This window comes from Pituophis catenifer, unplaced genomic scaffold, assembly GCF_029215685.1.
Source record: "Pituophis catenifer annectens isolate HBS135680 unplaced genomic scaffold, rPitCat1.0.hap2 SCAF_3, whole genome shotgun sequence".
Classification (NCBI taxonomy): Eukaryota; Metazoa; Chordata; class Lepidosauria; order Squamata; family Colubridae; genus Pituophis; species Pituophis catenifer.
Window position 1 is genome coordinate 145,980,656 of NW_027256883.1, and position 22,413 is coordinate 146,003,068.

The 22,413-nt window shown below is 38.8% G+C and overlaps 1 protein-coding gene across 2 annotated transcripts; it reads left to right on the forward strand.

The window, feature by feature from the left end:
- Window positions 1-905: 905 nt before the first annotated feature.
- Window positions 906-20,811, forward strand: SERBP1 (SERPINE1 mRNA binding protein 1). 2 transcript variants are annotated; one of them, XM_070941274.1, is made up of 10 exons: window positions 906-1,424; window positions 6,185-6,338; window positions 6,597-6,740; window positions 6,862-6,957; window positions 7,369-7,443; window positions 12,313-12,490; window positions 14,462-14,509; window positions 15,769-15,942; window positions 16,741-16,779; window positions 19,382-20,811. In XM_070941274.1, the coding sequence occupies exons 1-10, from the start codon at window positions 1,034-1,036 to the stop codon at window positions 19,436-19,438; spliced, it is 1,356 nt and encodes a 451-aa protein (XP_070797375.1). In that variant the 5' UTR covers window positions 906-1,033; the 3' UTR covers window positions 19,439-20,811. The 2 variants fall into 2 exon arrangements, with proteins under 2 accessions (XP_070797375.1, XP_070797376.1); XM_070941275.1 differs by having other exon boundaries at window positions 6,886-6,957.
- Window positions 20,812-22,413: the final 1,602 nt, after the last annotated feature.

Here is a 22,413-nt window from a genome sequence, read left to right on the forward strand (position 1 = left end):
TCTAATCCACGTCACTTCAAAATGGTTGCAGGTCTAACATCTTCTGGAGACAATAATGTACCGAAAGAATACGTGAGACAGACACTACAACTGTCCTGTTTGTCAGCACACAGCATAATTTAATAATATGAAGCTATTAGCTCCAGTGGAATCCTACACACATTTACAATTGTATGGCAAACTTGCAGTTTCATCATAATGGTAGTTTTACACATGTCAAAAAACAGAAAAGCCAGTGTACGGAGCTAGAGAAAGGAACATTTTCCTTCTCTGCTTGTTCTGTGTAAAGAAGTACATTGTGAAAAATTGGTAATATCTGTATTTACAGCTCTGAGTGCAGAAGATGTCTTGTATAGCAAAATCATGTGTAATGCTGCCTTAAGTATATTGTTAAATGAACTGAGTAGGATTCACACCTTAAACTAAATATAAGTGGCTCGTTTGTGACTGAGGGTTGTAATTTAGATATAGCCCTTATGGTTCCTTTTAGGTTCAGAGGGTTGCTCCAACCCATATAATTGGGTTAATTCAATCAGTCCTGCATTAGTGTGTTGTATAAGCCCCAGCCTTGTATTGTTGACCTTTCAGGTTTTCAGCAAACCGCATCTTTTACTTTGTTTCATTTCAGACAATGCACTTTAAGGAGGAAAGAAGGGAAAAGAATGCCATATCTTCTCAAATGGGGGAGAAAAAAAACCCTGTTTCGCTGAACACATTCTGAGGAAAGGGATTGCCTTGAGAGACAGACTTCACCGCCTTATTTCTCTGCTTCGTGATGCCTGCTGGGAATTGTGGTCTTTCTTTTTGCCAAGGACCGGTTTTTCTTACAGACGGGGAGTTCAGCCTTCAGTTCCCAAGGTCCTCTGCGAGGAGCTGGCGGCGTCTAGTTCTGTTTCCCGGATGTCGCTTTCGCCGGAAGAGAAGCGAGTTTCTGTGGGGGCCGGCCATCTTGTGTGGGCAGCAAAGAAGCACGTAGGGGGTGGGCCGGGGCCTGGGCAGCATCGGAGGAGGATCCCACCCAAAGGGGTCCATCATGCCCGGACACCTGCAGGAAGGCTTCGGTTGCGTCGTCACCAACCGCTTTGACCAGCTCTTGGACGACGAATCCGACCCCTTCGAGGTGATCCAGGCGGCCGAGAGCCGCAAGAAAGAGAGCACCGGTGGGGGCGGCGGCGGCCACCAAGGCAGCCGCGGTGGCGGAGGCGGACAGGCGGCCCAAGCTAATTCATCCTCAGGCGGCGGTTCGGGCCAGATCGGTTCGGGCGGAGGGAGCGGCAGCGCGGCCAAGCAGCTGCGCAGGGAATCTCAGAAGGAGCGCAAGAACCCGTTGCCGCCCTTCGCCTCCTCGACTGGGCCTGGAGGCGCCGGGGACCGGAGAGAGGATGGAGGCGGGCAGCCCGGCTCCGCGCCTCTCAGGAAGGAAGGTGAGTGGCGGGGCCGCTCCTCTCTTCTGCGGCTGGAGAGACGAGTAGGGCTCCTCACAAGGTCAGTGCTTCTCTATCGGGGGCGGGCGGAGAGAAGGCAGCCCCCCCCCCTCCTCCCGTCAGTAGCGGGTCTTTCTCCCCCCCTCCCCTCCCCCCAATTCCACCCAGCACGTGGTGCCGGAGCGGGACCCCCTCCTCTCTTTTTCCCGCTTGTCTGGCTCGAAGGGAGCCTGCCTTGCAGGAGGAGGAGGAGAGCCCTGCCCGTCTCCCTCACGTGGAGGGCATGGCGGGGCTACTTTGCCTTGCCTGCTCCACGCTCCACCCTGTCCGGAATGGGCCCTTTCTCGTGTTGACCGGGCCGTCGTGTTAGGAAAGCGCGCCTGGTGCAATCGAGCCAAGCTTCGTGAAGCGAACCCTCCTCTCCACGTTCTCTGCTCGCGGGGTGGGTGGGTGGGTGGAGGGATTGGTGGGGGCGAAGGGATGCAGAAACGTTTCCAGCGGGCGGGATCCGACCTGAGGTCGGGTTTTTCTTCTCGCGTGGGAGTGGGTGGGTGGGTGGCCCCGGCAAGGCCTGCAAAGGCGAGCGTGCTGGTGGTGGTGGCGGGGAAGCTCGAAGGGAGAGGGGGAAACTTCCCGATCTTGGAACGCTTGAGAAAACGGAGGGCGATTCTGTGCCTTTTCAAAAAAAAAAAAAAAAAAAAGTGTAGCAATCCTGCCGGTTGCCCGCGCAGAAGAAGCGGCGGCGGCGGCAGTGGCAGTAGCCCGCCTGGACCACGCGGGGGGTTTGAGAGGAACGAAGTTGAGTCCATTTGTACCTGGGCCACGTGCATATCCCGCGTGTTGCTGGGGCTGGTCGCTTGGTTTCGCTTGCCTGCTTGCTTGCCCGCCTACTCAAGGGCTGAACTAATAGACAAAATGGCACTGTGGAGGTGAAATGACCGATTGCCTTGGGATTCTGGACTGTAACTTGTTAAAACAAAAAATTTCCCCCTCACTTTGGTGAGAGGTTTCTTTCTTTCCCCCCCCTCCCGTGAAAGTTGATCCCAATAGGTTTGAATTACTGTCTTGATTTGAGTGTATCCATGGAATTGAGGTTTCTTTTGAAGGAAAGGCAGGATCCCTGGACCATTGTTTAAACATTTTGCAACAGTATGTAAATAAAATAAAACGAGCTAAAAGTGTTAAATTCACTGTGCTTTTTAACTGAATAAAATACTTCTTTAAAGGAAATAAAAGGCGCTCTTTGAGGATGTTGATTGAATAGTGCTAATTATGATTTTAGCCTTATTTTCTATAAACTCAAGCAGGAGACTGAAAGCATGGTAATATTTTTAATGGCGCCATGCAACACTATGAAATAATAGTGCGAAGAAAATGTATGATGTGTAACTTTATTGCTTTAAATCTACCTCGATTACAAAAATGTTTTGCTTATAATATATGTTAAATAATCTTAAAGATTATTTTAAAGGTTATTTAATAGTTATCAGTCAAGTGTCCTGTGTAATGAAGCACAATTCTCATCACCAGCCAATCAGCACTGGCACTTGCAGAAGAGAAAGTTAAATTAGTACAGGCAATAGGAGTAGGAGGTGATTATGGGATTAGTAATTGAAATAGATTGTTCTTAAATTTATTTAACAGTTTTGTATGCTCCAGAGAAATATTTAAATATTCAAATAGTAAAATTTTCTTTTTGAATAAGACAATTATTAAAATATTAAACCCAGATTTGTGATGTTTTAAACTTTAATCTGGGTATTGATGTTTTTCAATGCTTATAGAAATTGCCAGAAGCAAATTTTGTTGTAGTTCTCTGATAGTATTTGAATATGAAATTGGGGACTATGAAGTAAAGGCTACAAGACAGAGACAATTACAAAATGCTTAGTTTTCAGCATACCTTTATTGCCATCTACTGTCTGTCAGGAGTTTTGCAGCCTATGTTGGATAGTTGTACATTCTAACTACCACTTGAAAATTTTCATGAGTAAGACATTTAATGTAGAAAAGTTAGGTTGATAACTTTTTGCAACAATATGGCAGTTCAACATTAATACTTCTGTAATTTCCTTGATTCAACCTTGCTTGGAGTTCCTGCTTTGTAATTTGAAGAAATAAAATTACATTTGTGATTTTATCTAGATTTTTATGCAAACTCCATACACTTATGGAGAATTTCAGGTCAGTCTACATAAACTTCTAAAGGAATTATTTTTGATACAGAAGTGACCTGCTTGAATCCCACTTGTTTTTAAAAATTTAGATTATGATATGTTTTTTCAAAGCTTTGCCTATTTTCACATATGAGAGTCTGATAGAAACCCATTTTATGTCAATCCATTTTTTACTTTGACTGTAGCTGTAATAAAAGGATTGTTGCAAAAGTTGTCTTTTAGATAAAAGTATACACAATGGGGACAATCCTTGTGCATTCGAGTGAAATATAAATAGCACCTAAATAATTTCCCCAAAATGTTTTTTTCTTTGTATAAATCTTATAGGCATCTCTTCAAATGGTAGAGAAGGCAAAGGAGAGGCTTAAATTGTTGAATTCTATGGTAACTTTAAAGAAGGTAGAATAGTGGCAATGGACGCATGGAGGAAAATAAATCTTACTTTTATAATGTTGTAAATTCCCCTTGATGAATATTGTTGTACTTAAGGTTATATACAGATACTTTGCGTATATTTCTGTAGTATGAAAATTACAGCATAATTTCTAGGCATTGTGGAAAAGAGTATGATATTAATGGTAATACTACTTGTAATATAGTAAGCTTCTGCTTAGAAACATCAAATCCAGCCAATTTAATATAGGTTCAATAACCTTATATGGCTTGCTAAAAATTCAGTAATGATTGTTCATCAGACAAGCTATTCTAATTGAATCACAATGCAACTATAATCTAGGCAATTGAAAGAGAAATGTTCATTTATATAAAGTTTATTTCACCTGTGTATTTTTATCCAGTGATTGGGATTGTTCTGAACATCTAATAGCTGTTCTTCATTAAATGTAAAATGTGCTCAGTTGAGCTGCATGAAAATGGTTTCATTTATACCATCCAATAGAATTTCTTTATATTACTGGCAGATATGCAATATATGTAACACCACTAATAATAGCAAAGTCAAAAAATACTTTTGCTTTTATTTTGAACAACAGTTGCAGCAGTGAAAGTTATTGGCTTGGTAGAACCAGACTAAGTTAATTTCATTTTAATCCATCTGAAATAAGACATAAATTATGCCTAAAACATGGTCAGGAAGTAAAGCAAAAAGGCACCATCGTCTTTCAGAAAGCTAGCATGCCGCAAGAGCAATTAAGAAATGCTTTCCAATTTCTGTGGATTCAAAGTGACAAGAGAAAAGTAAACCTGACCTGATTAAAAGGGAGGAGAAAGCCAAGGAATATGTTCCCATAATGGTGCCTGGATAGGTGTGAAGTTCAGTGTCAAGTATTTACTGGCGCCCTTTAATCAGAGGTAAATAGTATGTAGCTTCAGGACTTGGCTTGGTCTGAAATGTACACTCACCAAATCAAAAGATAAATCATTGATGATAACCTATTGGATTCTGGAACTCTTGGACATTTCTCTTTCAATACATTCTGTTCGGGCTGTGCCTCTTGAGTATTAGGTATGGCTAATAGTTTTCATAAGCAATATTTTACTGAGATTCCTTGTTCTCCTTCAAGCAACTTAAAATTGTTTTATATCGTGATATATATGACAGTTTTAGAACTCATCGGTTTAGCATTCAGCAGAACTTTTGAATCTAATTCATAATATATGAGTAGATTTATAGCTCATATTTTTTGGCCAATGATAATACTATTTGAAGCCACCATTGTTCTCAAGATGAGGAAAAGCCAACTTTTAATACAAAAATCATTTCTGTTTCTTTGTTTGAATGAAACTTTGGCACTGTTAGTTAGCCAGTTGGTTTCAAGCAGTGTGGTGGAATTATTGGCACTGTGACAGCTTCCAGGCAGAGAGAATAGAGTATATTGCATGTTGAGACCTAGTACTTTCAGTTGCAGAAGTGTTGCATGTGGGGAGGGGATTACTGTAGCAGATTAGTGCATTGCTACAGAGATAATTATTTCTATAAAGTCATATTTCAGCTTCCTTATCGCTATAGGCGAACATCTTTCTGTTATAACGAACTTGATAAGTATTCAAGCATAGTAAGAAAAATGGTGGCTCTCCCATTTCCTAATTGCAACTGATTCACCACATTCTATAAAGGTTTCAGAAATAGAAATTATTGATCAGATTAATTCAATTAAATTTCACTTTTTTCTTAAATAAAGAGAAAATATTCTGGAATGGCTCAGATATTAGATTGATCTTCTATCCCAAAATAAATCTTTTGCAATCTATTCCAAAATTCAAGATTGCAGTTAGGGAAACAAGTAACTTGATTGTTTCACCAAAGAATACTAGTTGTGAATTTTATTTAATGGAAAGAGGAGAATAAATATTTAATTATTGTTTCAGATGTCTTTGAGCTTAATTTTAGCTTTTCCAGTTTGTAGCTTGGAGAATTATAAATACCTGTAGAGCTAGTTTGACCACAATTCCTATAAGATAATAAGTGTAAGAACTGCTAGCAAAGGCAGCCATATAATACAGTCTTCTATCAGTAGAAAACTATTGTTTATTACATATTGATAATACCTATGTTTAAAGAATATCAGTTGCTTGGTGGAGATCAGTAAATAATTTACTGATGCAGATTCCCTTCTATTTTAGGGATAAGACGAATTGGCAGAAGGCCTGATCAGCAACAGCCTCAGGGAGAGGGCAAGCCTATTGAGAGGAGGCAGGAGAGACGGCCTCCTCGTGAACGACGATTTGACAAACCTGCTGAAGAAAAGGGTGAAGGAGGAGAATTTTCTGTTGATAAGTAAGGATTGTACATTTTAAGATTGTTTGGATGATTGTGTACTAAGGTAATCAACAAATTGACCTGTTGATGAATGTAATCCAAAGGAAGTTAATTAGGAAGCGCAGAATATTTGCTTTTAGAAAAAGAGGTTTCTTCATTTTAATTAAAATATTGTGAGTCACTTAATTTCAAGTAGACTGTGACAATACTTTTTAAAGAATATTAACAGTTTTATGGGACTTCATATAGACCCTATTTGATTTCTGCTTACAATAGACCCATTATTGATCGTCCTATGCGTGGCCGTGGTGGTCTTGGAAGAGGTGGCCGTGGTGGAAGAGGACGTGGAATGGGCAGAGGAGATGGCTTTGACTCTAGAGGCAAACGTGAATTTGATAGGCATAGTGGAAGCGACAGATCGTAAGTCTTAAAAACTCAGTAGCTTCTCTTTCAAAATATATTGCATTCTATAAGAATATTTTACAAATTTGGCTTTGAATTTCTGTATCCCAGCACTATTGTGTTAACTCAGTTTTGTTAGTTCTCTTTCACATTCACATTTCAGTGGTTTAAAACACGAAGACAAGCGTGGCGGGAGTGGATCACACAACTGGGGAACTGTCAAAGATGAACTGACGTTAGTATTTTATTTTAAGCTTATATTTAGAATAAATATAAATTATAAGCAAAATTATACATAGTTTAAGATGACATGATGAAAATGCAGAAATTAGGTTCAATGTTCAGCATCCTCAGCTAGAAAGCAGTAGTCATAAATCTTTTTGAAAACAGAATATTATGCAATAGAATAAAAATGTTTTTCCGTCTTAGCCTTTTGAGGCTGGTGCCAAATGTATGTTTGTTAAACTTCATCATATCACCTGTATTTCATTAGAGCATATATTTTTAGAAAGCAAAGGACTATATTTGGGGAAAATTGAAACTTTGAGATGGAGCTTACAATTTTTCATAAATTAAAACTTTGTGTTGGCAAGTATGTTAGAAGTATTAATTGGAAACAATATTTTTTTTATTTTAAACTCTGCAGTGACTTGGATCAATCACATGCAACAGAGGAAACACCAGAAGGAGAGGAACATCCCCCTGCTGACTCGGAAAACAAGTAAATATTAAATCGTTAGGTGTTTGTTTTTATCACCTATACAAAATTAAGTTGGTGATGATTTCTTTGTGCTGACATGATGCATTAATGCATGAATGACCTTGCAATGACCTTGGAAAGAGATGCTGCCTAGGAAATAATCAGACGAGAAGTGGGACACCCCCCCCCCCCAAAATGGCTTAATAGTTTAAGAGGAAGAAACTTTGGAACTGTCTGACCTAATAGATCAGATGGTGGTTAAAAGTTAAAGATGGCAATGGGAAGTTTGTACTTCAGACTTGCAAGATTGTGTTGATGTAGCTTTTGACTTTGGTTGTTGGAAGCCAGCATTGAAGATTGCAAATGGTGATAATGTGACCGTAGGATGCTGCGCAGACCAGTTGCAAGAACCAGCACCATTGTAACTCCCAAAGGTTATTGAATAAGTAATTGTAAAACGGGAACTATCTGTCTTATATAAGTTTATCATATATAGTGCTTTTGACATTTATGTTGAAATTAAAAAAAATAGAATCCTTAGTTAGGCTATGGATCTATTTCAGGTATGACCATTCCATATGACAGCAAACAACCAAAACACAATTCTCCATTTCTAAGTAAGCAGTAAAAAGGTTCATTAAGTTTCTGGTATTAAAACACAGATATTACTGTTTTAATACACAAAGAACTACAAAGTGGCTGAAGAGGGAAAAAATAGCAATAGCACTTAGACTTATATACCACTTCACAATGCTTTAGAGCCCTCTAAGTGATTTACAGAGTCGGCATATTGCCCCCAACAATCCTTTTGTTGCTAGTGGCAACGAAATAATGTTGTCACCAGCCTAAATAGGCTGTTCTCTCTGCTATATATATGTAGAATTATGTGTGCTATAACCTGTTCCCAATGTATCCTCCGACTAGCATTTTAATTGATGAATAATCTTGACCTATGACCATTTGTTCTGTGACTGTTTGAAGCTGCCGCAGCACTGAGCAAATAATTATAACTGGTCCTTGGAGTTCCAGCCATCCTGACACCCTCAAGGTCACATGATCATCATCTGTACACTTGGCAACCAGTTCATACGACCAATTGCAGGCACTGTGACCATGTGATCATCATTTATAACTTTCCCTGCCGGCTTATCCAGAAAGAAAATGGGGAAGCCAGCAGGGAAGCTGCTAGGTCGCTGGAATAAATCTTCCCACCTGGGACCTTTCTCCATCCCCTCTGCACTCATGCTGTACCTCCCTGGCAGCCTCTCCCAGCCTATATCGTGCCTCTCCTGCATCCTCTCCTCTCCTCTCCTCCCCTGTCCAGCAACGGCCACTTATTCCCTTGCTGGACTGAAATTTTCTGCAGGCTTCCCATTTATTTTGGTTGTGGGAAACTGGCAGGAAACTGCCTTGCCTAATGACTTGGCTGCTGGTTAACAACAAGAGGGACCCTAGGGTGATTGCTGTTGCTAAATAATGTGTTGTGATTTACTACCTCATCATTTAGTGACAGAAATTCCGATTCTAATTGATGTAATAAATCAATACTACTTGTAGTTTTGAATGAAGTCTTCTGACAAATTAGAAATTAGTATTTTTGAAAAGGCTTGTGAGATTGTATGTATTTAAAATTAAGATGCATTTAAAACTTAGCCTTGCTACTATTGTGCATAGTTTCAATGTTTAGAGTATGTCTATTATTAATATAGATGTAAGTACAGATCACAAAACCAAAAGCAGTTTTAGTGCCTTTTTATTGCTTTAATACATAAAAAAAAGATGCAAGACATTTACATATACAGGAAATCATCTGATATTTACATATATCATAAAATCTTGATCACAAAATATAATAAAAATAGAATAATGAACCTTTACTACACATTAGTAGTATGGAGCCAGTACATCATATAATTCTCTTGTTTCTCCCCCTCCCCCCCTTGATAAGTCATGGTGATTAATTCCCAATTTTTATATACCATACTTTTTGGAGTATAAGACGCACCTCCCACCCCAAAAAAACCGTGAATAAAAATTGTGGTGCATCTTATACACCAAATATTGCCAAAGCCCCGGCCTTTGGCCATTTTTGGCCTCCACGCATCATGTTTTTTGCCTCCGCACGCCCCGTTTTAGACCCGTTCCAGGCTGCGGGGATTGCCACAGTACATTGCTGCCTCTGCGCATTGTGTTTTTGGCCTTTGTGCATCCCATTTTTGGCCGGTTCCAGGCGGCGGAGATTGGCAGCGATGTGCTGTGGCGAACCCGCAGCCTGGAACGGGTCTAAAACGTAGTGTGCAAAGGCCATAAACTTGATGTGCGGAGGTGGCCAATGCCCTCTGGCAATCCCCACAGCCTGGAACAGCTGATTGGCGGTACTGTGGGAGGCTGATCCAACTGCCAATCAGCTGTTTGTGCTAAATCAGTGCGATATTGTGAAGCTTATCAGGCTGCTTGCTGCAAGGACGCTAGCTGGATGAATACCAATGGATGCTGGTAGGCAGAGGCAGATTTTTTTTTCTTGTTTTCCTCCTCATAAACTAATGTGCGTTTTATACTCCAAAATTACATTTTATCTTTAAATTTGTAACAGATTAATAAGCCCTACAATACTGAATTAAAATGAAAGTTAAGGTGATTTCCTTTGAGTGCCACCTGTTTTAAACAGGTTTATGCCCAGCCTTTTAAAACAAAGTATTTTGTTAAATTAGCATCATTGTATAAGAAACATAATCTGCAAAATGCTGCCTTGAATAATATAGGTGTGATAACATAAGTATTCCCTGATCTTTATTTCATAATTCTTGCTAATAATTAGGGTTATTGTACTGATACTCTAATTGTTTATTTGAAAAATAGTGTAATTTCAAGTCATCCACAGTCTAATTCAGTTTGATTATAATACAGGAATTTATATGCTGTAAAATTGTGAAATAAGATGTTTTAATTAACTTTATTGCCATTTAGCAGTTATAGACGTTCCAAATTGCAATTATTTAAAATAGTAATTAATATTAGATGCTTAGCAACCTTTTACAAAATCAGATTGTGTGGGAGAGGGAGTTGAAGGTAGTATAGTCTGCAATGCATATGTCAAGTTCAATATATTTGTATATTGTATATATATCAAGGAATTGGATAACATTTCATAATCTGCAAGGTTTTGTTATTTAGTGGCTTTTGATTCTCATAAATCAGGGTAGGTACTCTTGTCAGAATTGTATTTTAGCTTTGGTTTCTGTGAATTCTAAGTGCGCATTTGTGTCATGTGTGATATTAACTAGCCCTTTTCTGTTGCCTTTGTTAAAGTTCAATTTTTCCCAAATAATGGGGTCCTTTCCAGTGACTCTTGTCCTCTGATTAAGTGTTTACCCTATTAAAGCTTCAGCCTCTTCATTAGCTTGAGCAATCCAGTGAGCAATTTGGTTTTGCCAAAGTAGCAGACAAGTCTGTTTCACAATCTATGCAATCTATGATTGATTGATCGGCCTAGGAAGGTTGATATTTTTCTCAGCAATTTTAATTTGGTTATAATTTCTACAATCCAGGGTTTTCATTAACGGTGGCAATTCTGACATTTCTGATTACCATTTGGTAAAGCGAATCACACATTGCTAAGCAAGGGCAGCACGTGTCACCATTTGCGACCAGTCTGCCCATTACTTTTATTGTTGGGAAATGGGAAAGAAGATCACAAATGGCAACCATCTGACCCTCGGATGCTACAACATCATAATTATGAGTTGGGCACTCAGATTGTGATCACATTGCAGTGTGGATGCCTCAGTGGATGGAACTCAGAAGATCAGTCAAAAGTACCACTAGTTTAGCACCATCACAAGTTTGAACAGTCACTGAACAAATAGTTGTTAACTGAGGACCACCTATATTATGGAACTCAAACTGTGGCTTATATTACTCATAAACACTTGGACTGGAGCCTTTTCCTGTTTCATAGGTTTAATTATCTCAGTAATTTATCTGGGAAATAAAATTGCAGCTAAAAAAGCAACTTGGAATAATAATCTTGTATAAAAGAAGTTTAATTCAATGGGCTAAGTATTGCAATTCAGAATGTTCTTTTAAAAAGATCTTAGTCAGAATCATGATATACCTATCCTGAGTCATTTATAGCAGGTACAGTATAAGAACTATTTCAGCTAAAAGGCTAATAATGTACCATACTTTTGCTGTATGGTTTAGTGAATACTCTGTTTCAGGGGCATGGAGCAGAAATTAGCACGCATAAAATGGGAAGAACTTGGGGGGGAAGTGGATAAAATACACCTCTACAAAATAATAATCATTTCTGGGCTTGTAACTATAAAGGATTAAATGGAAATTAAGAATGACTTTGGACAATTCTTCAATCTTTATTTTAATAGTATGGAACTTTTCCTAATTTGTAGCTAAGGGCCAACACTGTGTTTACCTTTAATGAGTAAATCAGGATGATACATACTAAGCATTCCAGTAGAAGAGAATATCTGTAGCTCAGGATCGAACTGCAGAGTCCTTGATGCTCTCTAAGCTTGGTTGTTTGCAGACATTTCATCACCTGGCTAAACTCAATGCACTAGTCGGATAATGAAATGTTTGCAAGCAAACAACCAAACTCAGGACAACACCAAAGTCTCTATAGTGTCAACCATTGTTTTTAAACTTTAAAGGTACAGCTGATATAAATAAATTGAATAAAATTGAAAGTCAATAATAGCAACATTTCATCATCAGAATAAAATTTCGTGGTAAATATATATTTAGACTGTGCTGTTTTTAGGTGTTTTTCTAGTTTTTTTTCTTGTGTTTAGATTTCATCCCTTGGAAAGTGTGTGTGTATTTATTTGTTTATTTATTTATTTATTAAGTGCTTGACATTCATACTTATAGGGAAAATGAAGTAGAAGAAGTTAAGGAAGAAGGTCCTAAAGAAATGACTCTTGATGAATGGAAAGCTATTCAGAATAAGGATCGTGCAAAAGTCGAATTCAACATCCGTAAACCAAATGAAGGTGCTGATGGACAATGGAAAAAAGGCTTTGTTCTGCACAAGTCAAAGAGTGAGGAGGTAGGTACACTTTGTTTTTATTGTTTATTTATACAAGAGTAATTGGCTTATGACTGTAACCATGTGTTTTCTAAATCTGATTTCAGAAACAAACAGGTATTTGGTTAACTAAGCATTGCCAATTTTACTTTGAAACACAATTTTATATCCTTTGCAATTGAAAAATTTAAAAACACGAGCAAAATCTTGTATTGTGATATCCCAGTATTTAGCCTTGTGTGTGGCCGTCAGACTTTCTATAAAAAAATCACCTAATGTTAGCTTATAATATGGCGGGAAGAAAAAAATGATTAATACATGACTAGAGAATGTAACGTATTAAATGTAAATGAAATCAGTGTTAACTTTGGTCTAGGTTACATATTTTTTTTTTTTGTCAATACCTGTTTTTCCTATCTGCAGGCTTAAGTGGGGCCTTCAGCCTCTAAAAATTATATTTGCCTGGTAGAGGTGGAGAATACATTCCAGTTTTTAAAATTCAGTTGGCTGGTGGGATATGGGTTATGCATGTAAATCTGAGTCCTAGAACAATTTGTAGAAAGAGTGTTTTGCTGAATAATTATTTAGACACGTAATATTCCATTGTATTAAAATTTCCATGAAAAGTAAACTCTGTAAAATTTAAGACCATTTAATTGCACTCTGCATCTTACTTAACTATGATAGCTTTCTGTCCAAAGTAACATTGTGAATCTGCTTTTCTTACTTGTCCTTTTTATGGAGAGTTACAAGTAGTCCTTGACTTACAGCCATTCGTTTAATGATCATTCGAAGTTACAACAGCATGGAAAAAAAGGGACTTATGATTGTTTTTCATATCTACGACCATTGCAGCATCCCCATGATCACATGATCAAAATATGTACTATTGGCAACCGGCATGTATTTTTGATGGTTGGAATGTCCCGGGTCATGTGATCTTCTTTTACGACCTTCTGACAACCAAAGTTGATGGGGAAGCCAGATTCATTTAACAACCACATTACTAATTAATTACGGTGATTCACTTAACAACTGTGGCAAGAAATGGGGCAAAACTCACAAGAATTATTTTGCATAACAGAAATTTTGAGCTGAATTTTGTCATTCATTGAGGACTACCTGTATGTTTATTGGAGATGTTGCTAAAAATGAGAACGAATATATCAAGCTATTTGTTTTTTATTTTTCTTTGCTCCTGTTTCTCAGTAGCAAAGTTGATCCTTTTTTGTTTAAAGGCATGAGCTCCATTCTTTTCACTAGGGATAATTTATGGATGAGAGTGATGTGAATTGTGATCTAAAGCTGTATTTTAGAGTTCAAGCACTTCCTTTTAACACACCTACCTCGAAGTGACTTTTTTTCTCCTAAAAGTGATCTTGATGCTTCTGCTTATGTGTATTAATTTTATTAAACACGCTGGCTTGAATCCTAATCCCATAATACCATCTTTACTTGTGCTGGTTTTGGATTTTTCTTGGTGTATGTTTAAAAACAGGTAGTCCTTGACTTACAACCATTCATTTAGTGACCATTTGAAGTTATGATGCCACTGACAAAAAGACTTGTGACTGTTTTTCACAGTTGCGACTGTTGCAGGATCCCAATGGCCATGTGATCAAAATTCAGACACTTGGCAACTGACATGTGTTATAACAGTTGCAATGTCCTGAGGTCATGTGATCCCCTTTTGCGACCTTCCGACAAAGTCTATTGGGAAGCCAGATTCAACCATGTTACTAGCTTAATAACTGCAATGATTCACTTGACTGTGGCCAAGAAAGGTAAAATAGGAAAACTCACTTAACTGTCTTGCTTAGCAACAGAAATTTTGGGCTCAATTATGATTGTAAATTGAGAACTACTTGTATCTTGCACCCTACAGTTTTGCCTGCTTAATTGTGGAATTAGTTATTCATGTATACACATGTGGGAGTCTCATTGTCTTTCTTTTGTTTTTATTCCTTGCCATTGACATACAACTTACTTCAGACAAAGGGGATGTCAGAAATGCAGGGGAGTCAGCTGGAGCCCAATGAGGTACTTTATGGTTTATCTTTACCTAATGAATAAGAAACTCAAGTTAAAATTTGAAGGTATTTTTTTTTAAGAAAACCATTGAAAGTGTCAATAAAACTGTTGATGAATTCATTAATACTTTTTTTTGTAACCAGTTTGGTTGCTGACCAATCAGCATTTGTTCCTTTTTGTGCCAACCTGCTTGCCCATGAGTTCAAGTAATTTTAGTTTCTGAAGCCCATATTTTTATCATGACTCTAAACACCCATGGCAATACTCAGATTATCTGATTTTTTTTCCTGAAGAAAAAACTGTTGAAGGGATTTCAGTAATTGAGTCCACTTATTAGTAGGTTGATCTGTGTTCCTTTTTCATTGTCAGCTGTTAAGGAATAGTACTATAACATTGTCACACCATCTTTTTCTCCTGTTTAAGTAGTTTCTTGTGGCTTATGTAGCTGAAACCATTTCAGCCCATTGCATATTGGCAGACTGACCTCCATAGTTCTCCCATTCACAGAATAGTATGCTTCAAGTTCATTTTATTTGGATTTTAACTGACTGTATAATTTTCTTGGTTATGGTTTGCTTGTATATTAGTATCTTTCAGTTTATCTTACTGATTATTCAGTTGCAGTAAGACAAATTACTCGGCAGGTAATGAAGAGGGAATGGGGCTCTGCAAAGAGCTTCAGGGTAACTTGTGCAATAGTAATTGAGAATAACAGTCTCTTATAATTCTTACAGGAATATGGTACAAACCCAATTTATAAATATGCTCTGGGGCAGTCTCATCACAGTGGGCTCGAGTGGAATTTTGTCCAGAATTACGGACAAGATGGTTTCTGTAAAGTCAGCTTTTTAAAATATAATGTATACTTGCTATCAGTTGATATTGAGATCTGGCATTTTAACTGTGTTTGAGCTATAGAAGATAGGGCAATTTTTAATCAAGTGTTGAGTTTTGTGTGTTCTGATTTGTTTTCTTTGTATCTAGGTAATTGAATCTTCTTTGCAAATCCAGAGCTCTTAGCTGGAGTTGTGGCATAATATTTCAGAGAGCATAATAATTATAGGGTTCCATAACTCCACTTGTTAAAAATGCAGTTTTGACATATATTTGACAATATTCAAATGTTCCTCATTCCATTCTAATATTGTCTAGTTTGCAGCCTACTCGTTTAAGTAATATGGATAAAGTGCTATATAATTTTCTGTTTTTGAATGAAAATATATTTTAAGGCAAACCAGTGAAACCTGAATTACTTGATTTCATTATAGTCTCATGCTGAGGACTCTGTAATGGATCACCATTTCCGCAAGCCAGCAAACGATATCACGTCCCAACTGGAGATCAATTTTGGGGATCTTGGTCGTCCTGGGCGTGGTGGTAGAGGTGGAAGAGGCGGTCGTGGGCGTGGGGGAAGGGCTAACCGTGGAAGCAGAACTGACAAGGTAATAACTGATTTTATGCAAATGAAATGTCAACTGAGGCAAATGTTTTATGGAACTGAGCTGCTTCTAGAAATGGTGCACAACATTGCAAGCCTAACCTGCATAACTTTGAAAAAATAAAGTTATATCTGAAAGAGTAAGAAGTTAACTTTAGGGAAGATGTTTATGTAATAGTTTTATGGCTGAAATGTGAAATACATTAGCTTTTCCTCAGTTTCACTTAAATGATTGGAATAGGGTGTGAGAACTAGATAACTTCTTAAGTGCTAGAGGAGTTAATTATTTCTTTTCCATTTAAGTTGCAGCTGACTCTCCTCCCCTTTGCACGCACTAAAGCTACTTCACTCAATTTTTGATATTTCCACGATATGTATTATATGATCTCAGAGTTACAGATAACCAGTATTTATGTTCAAATATAAAGTTTCCCGTTTATGAAATTAATTTCTTAGTTCCATTCTGTTTTGCATATTTTGAAATTTTTAAAAAATGTTATCCTAGTTAACAATAAAGAGTCTTAATTCCAGATTTGTATATCCCAAGTAGGAATGAGATTATGTTATATTTGATACATTTTTCTGTTTGTTTCTTCTTGGGTTAGGGTTCCAAATCTGCACCAGAATTTCCACTAGCTATTCAGAGCAATTTGAGAATTTGGGGGATGGAAGATGGGCACTGCATGAAAAAGTGTCAACTGCCCTGATTTCATCAACAAACAATTGTTTAATATTCTGACTTCAGCAACATATATACTAACAGAAGAATGCTCAATAAATATTTTTGCTTGTTCTCTTTTAGTTGGTTAAAGAGTTTGATGTGATCCACACACCCAACCAGGTTAGTGGCTTGATAATTTTATAACATGAGTACAGTAATGGTAAGGCTAGCGCTCTTCCTATTTATTTATTTTATTTTATTAAATTTGTATACCGCCCTTCTCCTACTGGACTCAGGGCGGTGCACAGCCAAAATAAAAACATCCCAATACAAAATTTAAAATTTGTTAAAAGAATTACACAACTTTGGCCTAAATTTAAAATCCCGACTAAAACCCATAGACAATTAAAAATCTAACATCTCAAAAAGGGGGGGGGGGGGGTTACGTCAGCCCTGCTTGGTGAAAAAGAAAGTTTTTTAGGGCACGGCGAAAAGCCCGGAGATCTGGTATCATACGTATCTCCAGAGGCAGGTTGTTCCAGAGGGCAGGTGCTGCCACAGGGAAGGCCCTCCCCCTGGGGGTCGCCAGCTGACACTGCCTGGCTGACGGCAACCTGAGGAGTCTCTCTCTGTGGGAGCGTACTGGCCGGTGGGAGACTATCGGCAGCAGAAGGCGGTCCCGCAAATACGCAGGTCCAATGCCATGGAGCGCTTTAAAGGTGGTAACCAATACCTTGAAGCGCACCTGGAAGACCACCGGAAGCCAATGCAGCTCACGCAGGAGAGGCATCACATAGGAGCATCCCCTCGCTCCCATAATGCCCCGCGCAGCCGCATTCTGCACCAGTTGGAGCCTCCGGGTGGTTCTCAAGGGGAGCCCCATGTAGAGAGCATTGCAGTAGTCCAGGCGGGAAGTGACGAGTGCCTGAGTGACTGTGCGTAAGGAGTCCCGATCCAGAAAGGAACGCAACTGGCGAATCAGGCGAACCTGATGAAAAGCCCCCCTGGCCACGGCCATCACATGCTCTTCTAAAGACAGCCATGCATCCAGGAGGACGCCCAAGTTGTGAGCCCTATCCGTGGGGGCCAATGACTCACCCCCAATATCTTTATCTTTATTTGATTTGTATACCGCCCTACTCCCAAAAGACTCAGGGCGGTGTACAGCCAAACAGTAAAATACATAAATACAAAATTTAAAAACAGGATAAAATCAAATTAAACAATTTGGCCCAGACAAATTAAAACACCCCAGTCATTTAAAAACAGATTAAAATGTACATGTTTAAAAAGAAAAGAGGGAAAAAGATTAGGCCAGGCCCGCCTGGTGGAATAAAAAGGTCTTCAAAACGCGGCAGAAGGTGCGCAGATCCGGGATCCTCCGTATCTCCGGGGGGGAGCTCATTCCAGATAGTAGGTGCCCCCACAGAGAAGGCTCTCCCCCCAATAGCCAGCGATGGCACCAGCTGGCTATATCGGGACGCCGGAAGCCACAGCCACTCGGTTGGAAGGGTTGAGTCGAAGCCTGTTACTCCCCATCCAGATCCCCACGGCCTCCAGGCACCGGGACATCACTTCAAGGACATCATTGGGATGGCCTGGAGTGGAGATGTACAGCTGAGTATTGTCAGCGTACTGATGGAACTCCATCCCAAAGCCACGGATGATCTCGCCCAGCGGCTTCGCATAAATGTTGAACAGAAGGGGCGAGAGGACCGACCCTTGCGGCACCCACAAACAAGGCGCCTCGGGGTAGACCTCTGCCCCCCTGCCAACACCGACTGCGTCCAGTCAGAGAGATAGGAGGAGAACCACCGCAGAATGGTGCCCCCCACTCCCAACCCCTCCAACCGGCGCAGAATGATACCATGGTCGATGGTATCAAAAGCCGCTGAGAGATCTAACAGGACCAGGATAGAGGAACAACCCCTATCCCGAGCCCTCCAGAGATAATCCACCAACGCGACCAATGCCGTTTCTGTGCTGTGCCCAGGCCTGAAGCCGGACTGGAGCGGATCCAGATAAACAGCTTCATCCAGGTACCCAGGAAGCTGTCGCGCCACCACACTCTCAACAACCTTCGCCACAAAGGGAAGGTTGGAGACCAGACGGTAGTTAGCCAAAACAGCCGGATCCAGAGCGGGCTTCTTGAGGAGGGGCCTCACCACCGCCTCTTTCAAGGCGGGTGGCAAGACACCCTCACCCAAGGAAGCATTGATAATCCCCTAGATTCCTAGATGTCCTTCCCTCATTTGTGTGACAACCTCAGGATATTCTTTTCAGCAGTAAATCACTTTGAGATCTCTGCTCCTCTGACTTTGGAAATATTTTGCCTAGGATTCTTTTACTAGCCCTTGTAACTAATTTCCACTCAGAGTTGAAGTAAGTGTCACTCCACCTTGTAAAGTTAAGTGTCAAGGTTTTAGTTAAGTTCTTTCTATCTCTGCCCTTCACCTTCATTAATCATGGTCTCTATTATTTTGAGGGTCAAGAAAACCTTTTCTTTATGTCATTCACACTGTGATAATTTCATACACATCTATAATACCTTATTTGTTAACACTTGCAACTTTTTGTGATAGCAAAATGGGTACCGGAGAGCATTACGAAAAAGGGGACTATATTAATAAATAGTTGACTTACACAGCAAATATGTGCAAATTAGTACTTGTGTAACATTACTACTTTATGTTTATTTGTTGTATACAATTGTCTTAAATAATACAGCTAATGAAAGTGCTATATTGACTATCAGAATGATGGACCTCCTCTTTCGTTTCAGTCAAGTGCTTCTGCTCCTGATGTTGATGATCCAGAAGCTTTCCCGGCTTTATCCTAAACTGGATGCCCTAAGCCAACCCTGCCTCTTGTTGGGCCCTTCTCTACAAGGCTTGCATGCTTAAGGATCCTAAAAACAACTTAAGATATTAAAACGGGGACTCTCATTCATGCCATTCACACCTGAAGACTGAATTTTACCTGTTTTGAAATGAACTTCTCTTGCTACACAGAAGCAACAATATGGTAGTCAGTTTTGTATTTAGAAATGTAATGGTAGCAGGGATGTTTTCATAATTTTTTTCAGAAATTATGCATTCTTCATGGATACTTTTTTGTATTGCTGCTTGAAAATATGCGTTTCCAAACTTGAAATATAGGTGTGAACAGTGTGTACCAGTTAAAGCTTTCACTTCATTTATTTTATTTTTTTTAAATTAGGGTTAGATGTGCTTTCCCTAAACTACAACAATTTTAACTCTTGCACACTATTTCTTTTAATACTGCTTAGCAGATGGTTTCAGTCCACGGTCAGCTGGGATATGTATAAAAATAATATGGAAAATTGTTAGTACTGTGTGGAATACTAACTTCTGGAGTATTTGAGTTTTTAATACTTAAGTCAAACTTGGAAAGTCCATTTTCTTCTATCTTTGGTAGTTTGTGTATTCAAAATCTTTATACAAAATTGATATCAGATACTTGAAAAATAGTCAAAGCACATTGGTTTATATTCTCAATACCTGCTTGTGAATCCAGCAGCTCTGGTTGGATAATTGGCCTAAGCCATTTTTTTAAAAAAAACAATCCATGTTGCACCTCTCATTCACCCTTTTTCTTCAAGAAAACTAGTTGTCTGTTTGGTAAACTTTGTTTAAACTTGTTAATATTGTTGCTACCAAAAATATTCTGTAGAGTGGAGCAACTTTTTTTCAAGACATGGAAGGTTGGGAACACAATGGTATCTTATTTCTTAATATAGTTGGTTTAAACTACAGTTGATACTGTGTGGCAGTGCTGTAAATCTACATTAAAATGCAGCCCCTTGGGTGCATTTAAACACTGTTCCACTAGCATGCAACCCTGATTCTGAAGAAGAAACCAAAGGGCACTGTATACTTCTTGGGAAAAGGATTATTTGACTTGTTTAAATTGGAAAACCAAGACCATGAAAGTGGGACAGCAGTGGTCTGCGTGGGACATAAGCCAAACCTCACCACCCAATTGAAATGTGGATCTTGCTCTATTGCTTCAGCTTTTGGCCTTGCCTAGCTGAGAAGTGAATGTTTTATTTTTGGTGTGGGGGGTGATTGTAAGCTCTCCTTTCCACTGTAGACTTTTCTTAATATTTTAACTTAATCCCTGTGAAAGAGAATGTTACCACTTTCAAAACATGAAAGGACTTGAGCAAATAATAAAAAAGGACTACTTTGCCTTTCTGTCTACAACACTTGTTAGGAGATTAGAACTGAAACATCCATTTATTTCAAGGTTTTGCCGAGTATCTAGTACAATTGGTGGTTTTCTTAAGGAATTGGAAACATTACCCCCGGAGGGCAAAAAGTATTGAACTAAAGCATAAACAGTATTGAGATGATGCATTATCTGAATGATTTTTGTGAACATTTGTTTACGTATGCTAAAGTTACTACATTTACTCTGATTCTTGATGCGTTTAAATTTCAGCATTGTGATGAGGAAGTAGGAATGGAGAAGTAGATTTTTAAATGAGTCCAGTATTTGCCTTCAAGGAAGATTTTTAAGCACATTACCCTTCACCCTTCTTCCTGCCCCAATTTATTGGTTCTTAGTTTCCCGATTATGATTTTGGAGGTAGTCAATGTTCCTTAAGTCAACAGGTCACATATGTTATCAGGTCCCTTGTTTGTTTCCATCCAAATGCATCTCATAGCACAGATTTCTTTGGAAGATTCTGCGTGTTGTCTATATCCTTAAAAAAACAAATTCCTATTTCCTGCACAAATACGCTAATGCCCAAATAACATACTTATTAAATAGTATGTTACTGTTCGTGAATAGTCCCAATTTAACTCTTTGACTTCTAGATGTTAATTCTGGACAGCCATATATCCATGCAATGCCAGTTTGGTGCTTGACGTGACATTTTCATCTTCTAGTATACTTTTAATATAGAGCAAATTTAGAAATGCTGTTTAAAGATGGCAAATTTGCTGGCTTTTAATAGCTGTGTACTTAATTTGTGTTGAGCTGTGAAAATGCTTTCATAATATTGGTACATATTAGCAAAGTAAAGGTTTATTTTCATGCTCTTTTACAAAAATGCTATTAAATTGGCATTGTAAATGTTTTTAGTGCCAGGCATCTTGCCTAATTTCTACCTGAAACCATCTACATGTCTTTCCCAGGGAATGGTCCCCTTGTGGTGGATCCATTAGCAGTTGTGAGCATAGCTTTAGCAAATAACTACTCACATAGTTAATTTTAATATTAGCTATTAAATGAATTGGGCTTTGTATCTTATTCTTTTGCTTGTTTGTGTTGCTATTGCACCTTTTTTTAGAGCTAGCCTCCTTTAAAATGTGATAATTATGATTGATTTATTAAATGTTTGAGCATGAAAGTTCATCTTGTACCAGACTACCGGCAGAAAAATTAAAATGAGTAAAATGAGAGAGCACAAGCCCTTCTAAGGTAACCCTAAACATTAAAAACTATATGTTTATCGTGAATATACATTTTGTTGGACAGATACTGGGTCTGATTGGATAATTACATTTTGCCCTGAAATTTATATACCCTCCTGTTGACTTAATAAAAGCAGGACTGAGGCTTTTGGCTGTCTTGAGTGCTCAAAGTTTAGATACATGTTCACTTTCGATGAACAATACTAGTTAAATTGCTAACTGCGAAATTACTGGTGAGAAAATAAGGGACTGATAGTGAACCTCCCACCCCTGAAAACTTTGATTTGAAATGTAATGCTTTTTTTTTAAAGGTGAGAACATAATATGGTAATCTTTTATATTTTAACAAATGTGAGCTAAAAGTCTTCAT

Bases quoted from the DNA above. Each gene is read 5' to 3' on its own strand.
- SERBP1 (XM_070941274.1), top strand. From the start codon at position 1,034: ATGCCCGGACACCTGCAGGAAGGCTTCGGTTGCGTCGTCACCAACCGC. The intron at 6,958-7,368 runs GTTAGTATTTTA...TAAACTCTGCAG, and splicing joins ACTGTCAAAGATGAACTGAC to TGACTTGGATCAATCACATG. The intron at 12,491-14,461 runs GTAGGTACACTT...AACTTACTTCAG, and splicing joins ACAAGTCAAAGAGTGAGGAG to ACAAAGGGGATGTCAGAAAT.